This window comes from Myotis myotis, unplaced genomic scaffold (genome assembly GCF_014108235.1).
Source record: "Myotis myotis isolate mMyoMyo1 unplaced genomic scaffold, mMyoMyo1.p scaffold_m19_p_6, whole genome shotgun sequence".
In the NCBI taxonomy this organism is placed as follows: Eukaryota; Metazoa; Chordata; class Mammalia; order Chiroptera; family Vespertilionidae; genus Myotis; species Myotis myotis.
Genome location: NW_023416368.1, coordinates 85,347,977 through 85,362,249, shown reverse-complemented (window position 1 = coordinate 85,362,249; position 14,273 = coordinate 85,347,977). Strand labels below are relative to the sequence as shown.

Below are 14,273 nucleotides of genomic sequence, written 5' to 3'. Positions count from 1 at the left end.
CGGGGCCTCACCCGCGGGTCTGGATGGGTGCTGGGGTCCCGCTGGGGGCATCCGAGAGCCGTGGGTCCCCCGCCCCTTCCCGCCCCGCCCCCGCGCGGCCCGTCCGCCCCGCCCCGCGGCCCCCAAGTGCCCCGCCGCTGCCCGCCGCCGGCGGCCCTTCCGCCTCACTCAGCCGCGCTGCGGAGCGGACGGGCGCGGGCCATGCTGCGGACGGCAGGGAAGGAGCTCGCCCTGGTAAGGGGACCAGGGGCCCCGGGACCCCCATTCCTGGCGACCCCCGATGCGGGCTCCAGGAGCCGGTGCCCAGGACCCTCTCTCTCGGCGAGCCGGACCCTCGGACTCGCTCGAGATTCCCTACCTCCGGCCTCGCGTCCCCCGGCTCAGTGAAGTGGCTCCTCGGAGGGATGGAGGCTGGGCTCCGAGGCGCCCCCACAGGCCACCCCATCCTCCCAGGGCCGGGAGCGGGGTGCTCGCAGCGCCGGGGGACTTGCCCAGCCCGAGTTACACACACTCCGGCGAGGCCCGGCCTAGCCCCAGCGGGAGAGGGGGGCCCGGCCGGGACCGACCTCCCGCGCGCCCTGAGCCCCCCTCCCGCGCCCAGGCGCCGCTGCAGGACTGGGGCGAGGAGACCGAGGACGGAGCGGTGTACAGCGTCTCCCTACGGCGGCAGCGCAGTCAGCGCCTGAGCCCGAGGGAAGGGCCCGGCGACGGCCAGGTGAGCGGGGACTGGAGGGCGGGGCGGGGCAGGTGAGGCCGGGGCGGGCGGGTGGAGTGGAGAGCCCCGCTGGGGCCCAGGGGCGGGCGGGGCCTGGGCGGCCAGGTAGGGTGGGCGGCCAGGTGAGTGGGTAGATGAGTGAGGTGAGCCAGGTCGGACCGCTTCGTGAGCGGGACCTGCGGGCAGCGGCCAGGTAAGCCGGGTTAGTGCGGCGGAGCTGGAGAGGGAGGGCTGGTCTCTAGGAGCAGCCGGGTGAACGCGGGTGGGGCGGAGGGCAGGGACCGGGACGGCCAGTGAAGCGGAGCTGGAGAGCTGAGAGCAGCCTAGGGGCGGGGCAGCGGGCAGGGCCGGGGCGGCCAGCGGAGTCCAGGTCATTTGTGTGAGGTGCAGGGTAACTCTGGGGGCCAGATTCCGAGGAGTGGGCGGGGTCAGATGCAAGAACCCTGCTAGCAACGGGTGTGGCTGGAAAAGGGGTGCTCCAGGGGCTGCCACTCTGAGGCATCATCACCCCTCTGCCTCGCAGACCCCCGGCCCCCATGCCAGCACCTTCCTCCATTACCGCACCAGCAAGGTGCGGATGTTAAGGGCGGCGCACCTGGAGCGGCTGGTGCGGGAGCTGGTGTCTGTGGACCGTGAGCAGGACCCGGGCTTCGTCCCTGCCTTCCTGGCCACCCACCAGGCCTTTGTGCCCACCGCTCGGGTTTTGGGCCTTCTCCTGCCACCACCTCCGCCGCCCCTGCCCCCCTGGTCAGTACCAATGGGGAAACCTCCACGTTCCCACCCCAGACCCTCACTGGGCCCTCCCTCGGGTTTAGAATCAGGAAATCCCCCCACCTCAGAACCCTTCTCCTAAGCATCCCCCCTCTCCCGGACACCCTTCTTCACCTGACTGGGGGGCTCCTTCCAGGGTAGAGATCAAGAAGACAGAGGGACAAGATCTGAGCTTCAACAAGAACCTGAGGTTGGTTTCCCACGTGGGTAGCTGTGAAAGGTCCTAGAGGTCAAAGGACGGACTGAGGTGTGGGGGCTGCAGAGCTCCCAGCTGGCCTCTGAGGCCTTGCCCCTCTGGCCAGGGCTGTGGTGTCTGTGCTGGGCTCCTGGCTGCGGGACCACCCTCAGGACTTCTGGGACCCCCCTGCCCACTCGGACCTGGGCAGAGTCCGAACCTTTCTGGGCTGGGCTGCCCCACTGGGGGCTGAGGCCCTGGAAGCAGAGAAGCTGCTGAGAGACTTCCTGGAGGAGGCTGAGCAAGAGCAGGACGAGGAGGAGCAGCCCCAGGCTTCCGCAGGTGAGGGGTTTGGGGCAATGATAGTGTCCTGAGCAGGCCTTTCCTGATTCATACCTCCCCCAGGGGGCTCCTCCCCTCAGGGAGCTACAGATCTTAGGCAAGGTTCTTTTTCTTTATTTAAAGAATATATTTTTTCTAGAGGCCCGGTGCACAACATTCATGCACTTGGGCAAGGGGGGAGGGCTCCCTTAGCCCGGCCTGCCCCCTTTCGCAGTCCCGGAGCCCTCGGGGGATGTCCAACTGACCCCTTAGGCCCACAAGCAGGCCTAAGCCACAGTTGGACATCCTTAGCGCTGCTGGGGAGGCGGGCTGCTCCGCTGGTCCGCCCCCATCTGGCTTCTGGCTGAGCGGTGGGAGTGCACTGACCACCAGGGGGCAGCTCCTGCACAACCAGTTGTCCCCGTTTGGTCTATTTGCATATTACCCTTTTATTATGTAGGATTGATTTCAGAGAGGAAGGGAGAGGAAGAGAGAGAATCATTGATCAGCTGCCTCCTGCATGCCCCCCACTGGGGATTCAGCCCACAACCCAGGCATGTGCCCTGACTGGGAATCAAACCATGACCTCCTGGTTCATAGGTTGACACTCAACCACTGAGAAACACCAGCCAAGCTTTTTTTCTTTATTTTTAAAAAATATGTTTTTATTGATTTTTAGAGAGAGGGGAAGGGAGAGGGATAGAGAGATAGAATCATCGGTTGGCTGCCTCCTGCACACCCCTACTGGGGATTGAGCCCACAACCTGGGCACAACCTGGGTGTGTGTACTGGCCTGGAATCAACTGTGAACTCTTGGTTCATGGGTTGATGCTCAACCTCTGAGCCACACTGGCTGGGCTAAACAAGGTTCTTAATCTTGTCTGAGCTTTAGTTTTCTAACCTATAAAATGAGGAAAATACCCTTTGTCTAACCTACTGGCACTTATCTAGCAGCTCCCTCCCACTTCTATCCTAACTACAAAGATGCTCCATCATTGGTTCAGAATGCCCTGCATTTTAACTACAAATCATTCCATTACTACTTACCTTAGGAGCCACAGAAATCTGGATTCAAATCCCAGTCCTGCCATTTGCTGACTGTGTGACCTTGGATAAGTCACTTCACTTCTATGAACCTCAGTTTCCCTACCTGTGAAACGGGGGCGATCACAGAACTTACCTGATTGCCTCTTCATTCATTTAGCTGATATTTAGCCACTGGCCTCTATGCACATAACAGTGGACAGCAGCTCTCAGTTCCCTGGGGAAGACAATCAGTAGACAAGTAAACATACAAACAACAAGGGCTTGGCAAAGAGTAATACTTTCATTATTATTGTTATCAATGATTCTTATTAGAATGTACCACTTGTAATGAAATATGTATAAGAAGCCATACTGATATTTTCTTGTATAGTAGGGGTCAGCAAACTGTCTGGTCTTTTATAGAAAAATCTACCAACTTCTGATGTAGAGAGCTTTGGGGGACAGGAGGGAAAAAGATCCATAGACTTCATTCAAGTCTTTGTTCAGTTGTCACCTTTCCAGACATGCCTTCTCTGAACCCCTCCCAACAAATTTATTCTCCCACGCTGTGCCCTTTGAACCTGCCTTATTTTCCTGCATAGTGCTCATTGGTTTTGTGCCCACCTCTGTCCCCAGGGGCAGGAACAATGCAGATTTGTTGACTGAATAATTATATATCCTGCTTATAAAGTATCATCTTTCACCCATCTGTGTTCCATCTGAGCCCTGTCACGAAAGCATCTGTATCCCTAATCCCCATCCTGTAATCCGCAGGTAATGGCTGCATTTCTCTCCTCTTTACAAAGTAGCAGCCACTTCTCCCACCTGATGAAACACTCAGTGATTTATATACAGGGCTGGGCAAAAGTAGGTTTATAGCTGTGAGTTCATGAAACATGGAGTTTATTCTTGTGTTATTAATTATTGTATTATTTTCCATATGAACAGCTGTAAGCCTACTTTTGCCATACCCTGTATATCTTATTCTTCCATCTTCTGGTTATTAAGTGTTTTTCTTCCTCCGCTGTCAAGATTTCACCAGCTGCCTTAGCCAGTTTGGCTCAATTGATAGAGTGTCAGCCCTCGGACTGAGGGGTCCTGGGTTTGATTCTAGTCAAGGGCAATTGCCTCAGTTGCAGGCTCAATCCCCAACCAGGTCGGGAATTGGGGGTCAGGAGTTGAGGCTCCTGTGGGAGTTGACTGGTCGATGTGTCTCTCTCGCATTGATGTGTCTCTCTCTCTGTCTCTCCCCCTCCCTTCCATTCTCTCTTTAAAAATCAATGGAAGAAATATCCTCAGGTGAGGATTAACAAAAATAAAAAATATATAATCTTCATGCCCACAATCATTTCCAACAAAATCAGCAATAATTACTTAATATCAAAACATGGCCAGTCTCTAGTCAAATCCCCGTATTTGTCCCTACATTGTCTTTTTTACAGTTGTTTCTTTAAAACCCAAAGATCCATTTAAGGCATTCAGTTGTGTTTCTTGGGTCTCTTTTAGTCTATGACAGTCCCCTTTGCCTTTCATGTAATGACAATAGGAAAAAAATGGGTCATTTGTCCTGAGCAGTGTCTCACATTCTTCTGCATTTGCCTGTTTGCTTTCTCATGGTGGCATGTGGTATGTTTCTCTATCCCCCATATTTGCTATAAGATCTGAAGGTTTGATTAGATATAGGTGCAATTTTTTTCCCAATGCCACTTAAAATATATATACATACATACTCTTGCTTTTATATGTGTGTGTGTGTGTGTGTGTGTGTGTGTGTGTATGTATTGATTTCAGAGAGGAAGAGAGAGGGAGAGAGAGATAGAAACATCAATGATGAGAGAGAATCATTGATCGGTTGCCTCCTGCACGCCCGTTACTGGGAATCGAGCCTGAAACCTGGGCATGTGTTCTTGACTGGAGTCGATCCTGGGACCCTTCAGTCCACAGGCCAATGCTCTATCCACTGAAACAAACCAGCTAGGGCCCAATGCCACTTTTAAAAAAAATGTAGCCCGGCCAGAGTGAGCCGGAAACCCAGGCATGTGCCCTGACCAGGAATCAAAACATGACCTCCTGGTTCATAAGTCGATGCTCAACCACTGAGCCATGCCAGTCAGGCCCAATGCCACTTCTTAAAAAACATATATTTTATTGATTTTTTTTTACAAAGAGGCGGGAAGAGGGATAGAGTTAGGAACATCACTGAGAGAGAAACATTGAACAGCTGCCTCCTGCACACCTCCTACTGGGGATGTGCCCGCAACCAAGGTACATGCCCTTGTCCAGAATCAAACCTTGGACCCTTTAGTCCACAGGCCGATGCTCTATCCACTAAGCCAAACCAGTTAGGGCCCAATGCCACTCTTTAAACTAATATTTTGCAATGCCACCTGTCTTTATTTGAAATGAAAGACAAGTAAGCAGACTTATTCAGATAATCTTAAAATAATAATATGATGTTGTAACTGTAATACCAAGGAAAAAGAAAACGAACGCAATTTGCACAAGGAACTATGCTCATTGCTGTGCTGGTGCTTGGGCATGCCTCACTAGAGGTCCTGTTGGAATCTCGCCGGTCGTAAGATCATGGTGAACGTGAGGCAGAAACACCTGCTAATGCGGGAGAGTGCACTGGCCACGCGGGCGCAGTAGCATAGATGTTGTGACATCATTTCCCAAAATGCTGAGCAACACTTGCAATTTCCAAACAAAACAAAGTTAGGGCTTTCACAGTCCTTGCATTCCTGGAGCCAAAATAATTAGTGTTTATGAGCAAGATAGTTGGGTGCAAGGTGCAGATTACTATAAACAGGGTTTTCAAGGACACACATGGACAAAAAGAAAACGTAGAATAGACAAAAAAGAAAAACAAGCAAAAGAAACAAGGACAGCAATGCCTCGGAGGGACATTTGGAGGCTGGGTGGCACAGTTCTCCACCTGCAGCGAGAGTCCAGCTCCTAAGGTGTCCCCTGTACTTTATAGCAGCCCGGTATGCGTGGTCTCATTTGATTTTTTTAAAAAGAAATGTGGGAGGGGGGGGGTCAAATAAAAAGAAATGCAGATGAAGAAAAGAAAGCGCAGAGAAGTTTAAAGGCTTGTTTTAGTTCCCACAGCAAGCCCAGTGGACAAGTTTGAATTTGAACTTGGCATTTTCTGACAATAACCTTCCCCAACCACCAAGTTATACCATCTCTCACCAAAAGAAAAGGGCAAGCCCTGCTGGTGTGAGCTTCAGCCTAGGAAGCAGGAGGTCATGGTTGGATTCCTGGTCAGGGCACATGCCCAGGTTGAGGGCTCAGCCCCAATGTGGGGCCTGCAGAAGGCAGCCGATCAATGATGCTCTCCTCCCTTCCTCTCTGAAAGGAATATATATATATATATATGATTTTTTCTTTATTTAAAATATATTTTTAAATATATTTTATTGACTTCTACAGAGAGGAAGGGAGAGAAGTAGAGAGTCAGAAACCTTGATGAGAGAGAAACATGGATCAGCTGCCTCCCGCACACTCCCCACTGGGGATGTGCCCACAACCAAGGCACATGCCCTTGACTGGAATCGAACCTGGGACCCTTGAGTCCGCAGACCAACACTCTATCCACTGAGCCAAACCGGCCAGGGCTGATTTTTTCTTAATAAAGTCACAAAGCTCTATTTTCTACGCTAGTCTTTGAGCACCTGGCTTCAAATCCCTGCCCTGTCATTTACCGAACTGACTTAAGGCAAATTGCTCCTCCCTGCCCCAGGAAGGTGGGTAATAGGTAGTACCTGGCTCACTAGTAAGTGTGCTAAATTACCGGGTTAAACCACACTACGTGCTCAGTGAACGTTACTGTTGCTTCAAGTCCTTACAGACATTCAGGGAGGTCTCCATTTCCCAGATGAGGACAGTGAGGCTCAGAAACGCTTAGGGACTTGCCCTGGGTCCCACAGCCAGTCCGGCATTCACCCTGGAGAGTTTTAACCCGCTCTAATGTTCCCTTAGGGCCTCCTGGGACTGCCCGGACCCCCAGCCCAGACTCCCCCGAAGGCTACTTGGAAGAGGAGGAAGGGCTGGTGCAAGAAGGCCCTGAGCTGCTGGACTTCAGTGTAGACCAAGTGGCTGAGCAGCTGACTCTGATGGACGTGGTGAGGATGCAGGAGGGGCGCCGTGGGGGTGGGGAGAAGGGGCAGGTCCGGCTGAGGACAGATCCTACCCCCACCCCCTTTCAGGAACTCTTCTCCCGCGTGCGGCCCTGCGAGTGCCTGGGCTCCGTGTGGTCCCAACGGGACCGGCCAGGGGCCGCCGGCATCGCCCCAACTGTGCGCGCCACTGTGACTCAGTTCAACCTGGTGACCGGCTGCGTGCTGGGCTCTGTGCTCGGGGCGCCAGGCCTGGCTGCCCCGCAGAGGGCGCAGCGGCTGGAAAAGTGGATCCGCATTGCCCAGGTGCCTGTTCGGGGGCGGGGCCCAGGTACCTAAGAGAGGCTGGCATGGGCGGAAGGCTCAAGCCTGGGGTCTGGGGGTGTGGACAGCATTGAAGCTGGAAGGTGCCAAGGGAAAAGCCGAGGACAAGGCTGTGCCAGGCTGGGGCCGGGGTCGCCGAGAAGCGGGGTAGGCCTTAGGATAAGTGGATGGGATGGGTGTGACCGGGCGGGTACAGGACTGGAGGAGGGACCAAAGCCCAGAGAAGGGGACAGGGGTCCCGATAAAGACTAGGTAGGGGCGGGGCAGGAACCTCTGGTCAGAGAGGAAGAGACAGAAATGAGGGCCCTGGAGAGGGAAGGCGCGTGGCCAGAAGAGGGAGTGGAAAGGTTGAACCTGGCCTGAGACTTGGGTTCCCAGATTAGGGGTCTGGGCTCCGGAGAGATGCCGCGGGCGCCTCTAGTGCCCACAGAGAAGTTAGAGCTCGAGACAGAAGCCAAGGTCAGAAGTAGGGGCTGCAGGGGGAGGGGCCGGGCAGCAGGTGGGGAGACGGAGGGACTCCGGAGAGGGAGACGGTCCTGGCAGCCTGCCTGTCCGATGTGGGGCCAGTCGTAGAGGTCGGACCTGGGGTGAGAAGTCAGGAGACCATCGGAGGCGGATTATAGCTGCTCAGGCTTGGGGTCTGAGCGGCGCCCCCCCCTCGCCCCCCCAGCGCTGCAGGGAACTGCGGAACTTCTCCTCCCTGCGCGCCATCCTGTCCGCCCTGCAGTCTAACCCCATATATCGGCTCAAGAGCAGCTGGGGCGCTGTGAGCAGGTGAGCAAGGATGGGGAGAGAGGCTTGGGCGAGACCTCCCTACCCTCCCAGCCCTGACCCTCCCAGCCCTGACCCTCTCCTGTCCCCCACAGGGAACCGTTATCCACGTTCAGGAAACTTTCGCAGATTTTCTCAGATGAGAACAACCATCTCAGCAGCAGAGAGATTCTTTCCCAGGTACAGAGGCCTGCCCCGGGACCTGGGGCAGGCAAGGCACAGGCTGTCCTTGTCCTAACGTTCAGCGTCCTTCCCTGCACCCCAGAAATGACCTTGTCCTTGTGTGTGGGCAGCCCGAGTTTTTACTGCCTCTGCTGCCCTCATGATAGTTCACACTTGCTAACCGCCTTATTTATTCATTCAACAAATACCAGAAGTTACAAGGAAAAGGTCACTCAAGGCTAGAATCACAGCGAAGAGTGAAAAAAAAAATTGACTTTAATAAGCAAAACTAGCAAACGTGTGCCCACAGATCAGACTTACTGTAGGCAAGATCGAGGTTCTAAATGCAGTTAGGTTGTTAGGGTGAGTCCAGAAAAGATGGGACAGTCCTCACATTCACCTCCTGCAGGTCCCTACCCAGATGTTCCCTCCGAGATACCCTCCCTGTGCCCCCCACATCTCATTCTTTTTAAAAAAGAATATAATTTTGTTGATTTCCAAGAGGAAGGGAGCGGGAGAGAGAGATAGAAACATCAATGATGAGAGAGAAAATCATCAATTGGCTGCGTCCTGCAGGCCCCTCACTGGGGATCAAGCCCCCCAACCCGGGCATGTGCCCTGACCAGGAATTGAACTGTGACCTCCTGGTTCATAGGTCACTGCTCAACCATTGAGCCATGGGGCTGGGCTCTATTGTTCGTTTCTTATCTCTGAGTATCCTTAATTACATGTTAAGTTTGGTTGTTGCTCTCTCTTCCTCCCTGATGTCTGCTCCGTGAGGCGTGTTTTTGTATGTTTTACTCACTACTGCTACCCCAGGAGCCAGAGCAGTGCCTGGCCCAGAGCAGGCTCTCAATTAATATCTGTGAGTGAATGAATATCTCAAGCAACAGGAACTCTGCGTTAAGCACCTACTGTGTACTAGGCACTATGCCAGGAGGCTTGGCCAGGAACTAGAGAGACACAGCTCCTGCCCTGGGGGTGAGGGTGGGTGGGAATCAGGCCCCAGACAGGGGGGGCCCACAGGGCAATGATAGCTGCCCCCGCAATGATGTAATTAACCAGGCAGAACGATGCCGTGAAGGCAAGTTCAGGGCATTCCCAGGGGATTGCCTGAGGGCCTGGTCCCTCAGACCTGGGACAAAGATTCTCACCTGTGCTGAGGCTGTCCTCGGGGGCCATGGCACCCTCAAGCCCCACCTCGGGTCATCCTCAGTGGGGCCTACCCCCTGCCACTAATCTGCTCCCTTCCTCCCTCCCCCTGTTCACTTTCCTTGGAGCGTGACCTTTGCAACTGGTTTGTAATTGCAAAATGGGCCTGGCCGGCATGGCTCAGGGGTTGAGCATCTACCTATGAGCCAGGAGGTCACGGCTCAATTCCAGGTCAGGGCTTATGCCAGGGTTGTGGGCTCGGTCCCCAGTGTGGGGCATGCAGGAGGCAGCCAATCAATGATTCTTGATGTTTCTCCCCCCCCCCCCTCACCCCCCCATCCTCTTTGAAATTAATAAACATATATTTAAAAATAAAAAAAAATAAAAGCAAAATGGGTGTGTATTGAGGCTTCTTCCCTGAAGGAGAGGTCCAAGAGACCCCAGATCTCAGTTCTTCTCCTGCCCACAGGAGGAGGCCACTGAGGGACCCCAAGAGGAGAATACGCCCCCAGGGAGCCTGCCTTCAGTGAGTGGTGGTAGTTTGGGGTGGGGGACAAGCAGGACCCTCATGGAAGGGGATGGAGCGTGATGGGGTCTGTGATGGTGGAGAGTGACTGGAGCTCTGGGGGCCACAGAAACTGCCCCCAGGCCCGGTTCCCTACCTTGGCACCTTTCTCACGGACCTGGTTATGCTGGACACAGCCCTGCCGGACATGCTAGAGGTCTGACTCCTGACCCTTGACCCCAGTACCACTTGCCCTCAGCACAGTGGGCTCCTGACATCCCACCTTTGACCCTGCCTGCAAACCCAACCCCAGCTCCCTTAGTGCTGTAGGGCTCCTGACATCCCAACCCTGACCTTGACCCTCCATCAGTCCTTAATCCTGGAGACTCCAATTCAGACAAAGTTTTCCCCCAGGGGGATCTCATCAACTTTGAGAAGAGGAGGAAGGTGAGTGGGCGCTGGGGCGGGTGTGGGAGGGGCCAGGGTGGGGTCAGGGCAGGGATGAGGTCTCAGAAACCATACCCTCAGGAGTGGGAGATCCTGGCCCGAATCCAGCAGATGCAGAAGCGCTGTCGGAGCTACTGCCTGAGCCCCTGCCGGCCCATCCTGGCTGCCTTGCGAGCCCAGCGCCAGCTCAGTGAGGAGCAGAGGTGACCACCCTGTGGCCTGGCCCAGCCCCAGCTCGACTGACCCTGATTTGCTTACCTTGTACACCTCTCCACATCCTTCTAAGGCCACCCGCCTCCTGAGCCTTGACCCCCAACCTGTGTCCTTGCATTATCTACAGCCCAATTGAGGGCCCCAAATGACCTCCAACCTTAAATTTGACTCTATCTGACTTTCTGACTTCAACTCAACCATCCCTTCTGTTTTCTTCCCTCCTCTGACTTTATCTGACCCGAGATCCCATTCATGACCCCCATCTGACTCCGAGCCCAATCAGACCCGCAATTTTGAGTAATTGACTCTGACTTTGATGTATATTTGACCGTCCAACTCAACTATCCCAATTATTTCCTTCATTCTGGGGAATCCATGACTCCTGTGATTGATTACCTGACCTTGAATTCTATTCTTGCCCCAATTTGACTCCTCAGTCCCACCTGTGAATCCCTGTGTGACCTGCCAGCCAAGCCATCCCATCTCATTCCGAATAAGACCCAGTTTCTTTATGACCCCATTTACTACTCTGACCCTGGTATTTGGTGCTAAGTACTTGGCTGTTCCCCACAATGTCCAAACCCAGCTCCCAACTGATTCTAACTCTCGTCTCCCAATGCCCCCATCTGCACCTTGACCCCTCAGCTACCGTGTCTCCCGTGTCATTGAACCACCAGCCGCCTCCTGTCCCAGCTCCCCACGTGTGCGGCGACGAATCAGCCTCACCAAGCGTCTCAGTGCGTGAGTCTTGGGAATGTGGGTGGGGTGATATGGGCAGAGACAGGGGGCTGCTTCTGGCTCTGAGTTTGGCCTCATCCTCATCCCCTGTCCCATCCTCAGGAAGCTGTCCAGAGAGAGAGGCTCCTCTCCTGGTGGGAGTCCTGGGGACCCCTCATCCCCCACCTCCAGGTGAGCATCCTGTTTAGTGAAGGAATTGGAGATGCAGGGTCAGAGGTCGGGGTAGCCACACCACCTCAGGCTCTGTGTCTCTCCCAGTCTGTCCCCAGGGTCTCCCCCATCCAGTCCTAGAATGAGGGACCCCCCTCCTGGAAGTCCCCCAGCCTCTCCAGGGCCCCAAGGCTCCAGCACCAAGGTACCAGTTCTGCCTGTGTGTGCATTTGGGACTGTGGGCACCCAGGGCTGTGTGTGTGTGTGTGCGCGCGTGTGTGATTTGAGGCCAACATACGAGATTGTACTCATGCTTGGCTCAGCACTGGAGGTGTCTGTCCAAGGGACCATGTACATTTTCATGGCCCTGATTGAGAAATTGTCCCTCCATCTGGCTTGTGCTAAAATCTGGACCTGTGTGTCTGCTCGCCCATGGTGCAATCCCACGTTTTGTTAGAACTGGTGTGTCTCCAGGAATTTGCATTCCTGAAGCGGAAATCTGGGCATGAATATCAACCATATCCACAGGCCCATGTGCTGGCTGTTCATGGATATGGACTTATATGTGTGCAGCAACTGTGAGCATATGTATGTATTCCCTGTTCTGTGTACATAGGATATTTTGTGTCTGAACATGGGTGTGTGTTTATCAATCGTGTAAATGTGTGTAACAGGAAATGAAGGTTTGTATGTGATGGGATTGCACAGATGTGGACTTGTGTGTATGTGCCCTAATTGTGTGTCCCCTGGCTTTGGGTGTGTAGGGGCATGTGTTGAATGCATTAATAAGGAAGGGGCCTAATGTTCTCCCACTGCTCAGCTCCCATCCCCCACTGCTTACAGCTGCCCCTGGCTTTGACCCTGAGCTGTCCTGGAATCCCCCACGTGGGGCAGCAGGGCTCAGAGGCCCGGGTCATCCGAGTCAGCATCGACAATGACCATGGGAACCTGTATCGGAGCATTCTGGTGAGGAACGGGGCCAGGGACCTGCTGAGGGCAGCCCTGCCTTTGGGGCTCAGACGGTCACATCTGACCTCCCGCTTTCTTTCCCCAGCTCACGAGTCAGGACAAGGTCCCCAGTGTGGTGCAGAGAGCCTTGCAGAAGCACAATGTGGCCCAGTTCTGGGCCCGTGACTACCAGCTCTTCCAAGTCCTTCCGGGGGAAAAGGGTGAGCAGGGACAGCTCGGAGCCTTGGTTGGGGGGCAGCTGGGAGATGGCCCTAACAGGGCCAGGAGGTGGTACAGGCACAGGGCAGGGATAAGATAAAACTGAGTGGGGGTAAGAAGCAGTAAAATATTTGTTCCTCAATTATATGAGTCATGTGGTTATCCTGGCTCAGTGCAAGGCAAGAGGGCACCTGGGATTATGGGGAAATGAGATTGCCCAGGGTTAGACAAGAGGGACTGTAGAAGCTTGTCTGGGCTTAAATGTATAGGATCACGAGGTTGCTCAGGCTTAACGTGGTGGGGTGCAAGACTGAAGGGGCTCTGGGCTTTAATTTGAGGGGAAATGAGTTTGTCCAGGCTCAGCCTGGGGAATCTGAAGGTGTCTGAACTTGGCACAGGAGAAGGCCAAAAGGTATTGAAATTCAGGGTAAGGGAGCATGAGGTTGTTCAGTGTAGGAGGTTGTCCAATTTTTGCAAGGGAGAGTCAAGAGGTTGCTATATTAAAGAACACGACATGAAGTAGGCTGGACATTAGGAAGAAAGGAATATATGAGGCTCAGGTGTCAAGGGCCATAGGTTGTGCAGGCTGGCAGTAGGAAGTCAGAGTTATCCAAGTTCATGGTAATAGCAGCATGAACTTGGCTGGGAATTGGCTATGAGGAGAGGGTGGGGTAGGAAGGAAGTTGTTAGGGATGGGTGGCCTGAGTTTGCCCAAGCTTGTAGTACAGGTTGTCTAGACTCCAGGGGAAGTGGCGGGAAGTTGCCAGGCTTGTGGTGGGGAGGAGACATGACGTTGTGCAGGCTTTGAGTGGGAAGTTGTCCAGGTTCCCAATGAGCGGAGAATGAGGTTGGCTTAGCACTGGCTGAAGGGACCCAAGGTTGTTCAGGCCTCAGGGTGAATGGCAGAAGGTTACCTAGGTGCCTTGTGGGGGGAGTATGCGGTTGTGCGGACCTTTCATGATTATGTCCACACCTGGCCAGAGCTCCTGATTCCCGACAACGCCAATGTCTTCTACGCCATGAGTCCAGCCGCCCCTGGAGACTTCATGCTGCGGCGGCGGAAGAAGGAGGAGGCCCAGCACACAACCTCAGTCTCCCCAACCTGAGCTGGCTCTCTCCTGCCTCCAGGACACAGGTCCCATGGGCAGCTTCTATCACCATGGGGGCAGGAAGGGCACTCCTCTCCCAGAAAGCTCCCATTCCCCAGTAGAGTCCATTGTGCCCCATACCCTGTGGCCCCCTCCCCCAACTTCACTGGGCCCCATCCCACTGACCCTCTTGGCACTGGATCCCTATTCCAAAGTCTTCTGCTCACAGGGTGGCTGGTGGAGAGCTCTATTGCGTACTGGGGGTCAGACCTTCCCTAGAGAAATCTTGTAAGTGTTGGAGATGCATCACAATGGACAGAAGTAGATGAAAACAGTGACCAAAGATATGAAACAGGAGTCAGTCTTCTTTGTTTGATGCCTGTGCCTCATGTTCATTCTTCATTAAGATTAAAAAATGTAAAAGAAC

General features: G+C 54.2%; 1 protein-coding gene across 3 annotated transcripts; it reads left to right on the top strand.

Moving 5' to 3' along the window:
- The first annotated feature begins 136 nt into the window (after positions 1–136).
- On the top strand, positions 137–14,007 carry RGL3 (ral guanine nucleotide dissociation stimulator like 3). Of its 3 annotated transcripts, XM_036314376.1 has the most exons (19): positions 137–234; positions 602–715; positions 1,239–1,462; positions 1,623–1,676; positions 1,789–2,003; positions 6,993–7,135; positions 7,220–7,435; positions 8,124–8,227; positions 8,320–8,404; positions 10,008–10,064; positions 10,174–10,260; positions 10,458–10,490; positions 10,572–10,693; positions 11,349–11,444; positions 11,544–11,612; positions 11,700–11,796; positions 12,435–12,557; positions 12,646–12,760; positions 13,740–14,007. In XM_036314376.1, exons 1-19 carry the CDS (start codon positions 202–204, stop codon positions 13,862–13,864), a joined length of 2,112 nt encoding a protein of 703 aa, XP_036170269.1. In that variant the 5' UTR covers positions 137–201; the 3' UTR covers positions 13,865–14,007. The 3 variants fall into 3 exon arrangements, 2 of the variants coding, with proteins under 2 accessions (XP_036170269.1, XP_036170268.1); XM_036314375.1 differs by having other exon boundaries at positions 10,458–10,693; XR_004968355.1 differs by lacking the exon at positions 13,740–14,007 and having other exon boundaries at positions 10,458–10,693; positions 12,412–12,557; positions 12,646–12,662.
- Positions 14,008–14,273: the final 266 nt, after the last annotated feature.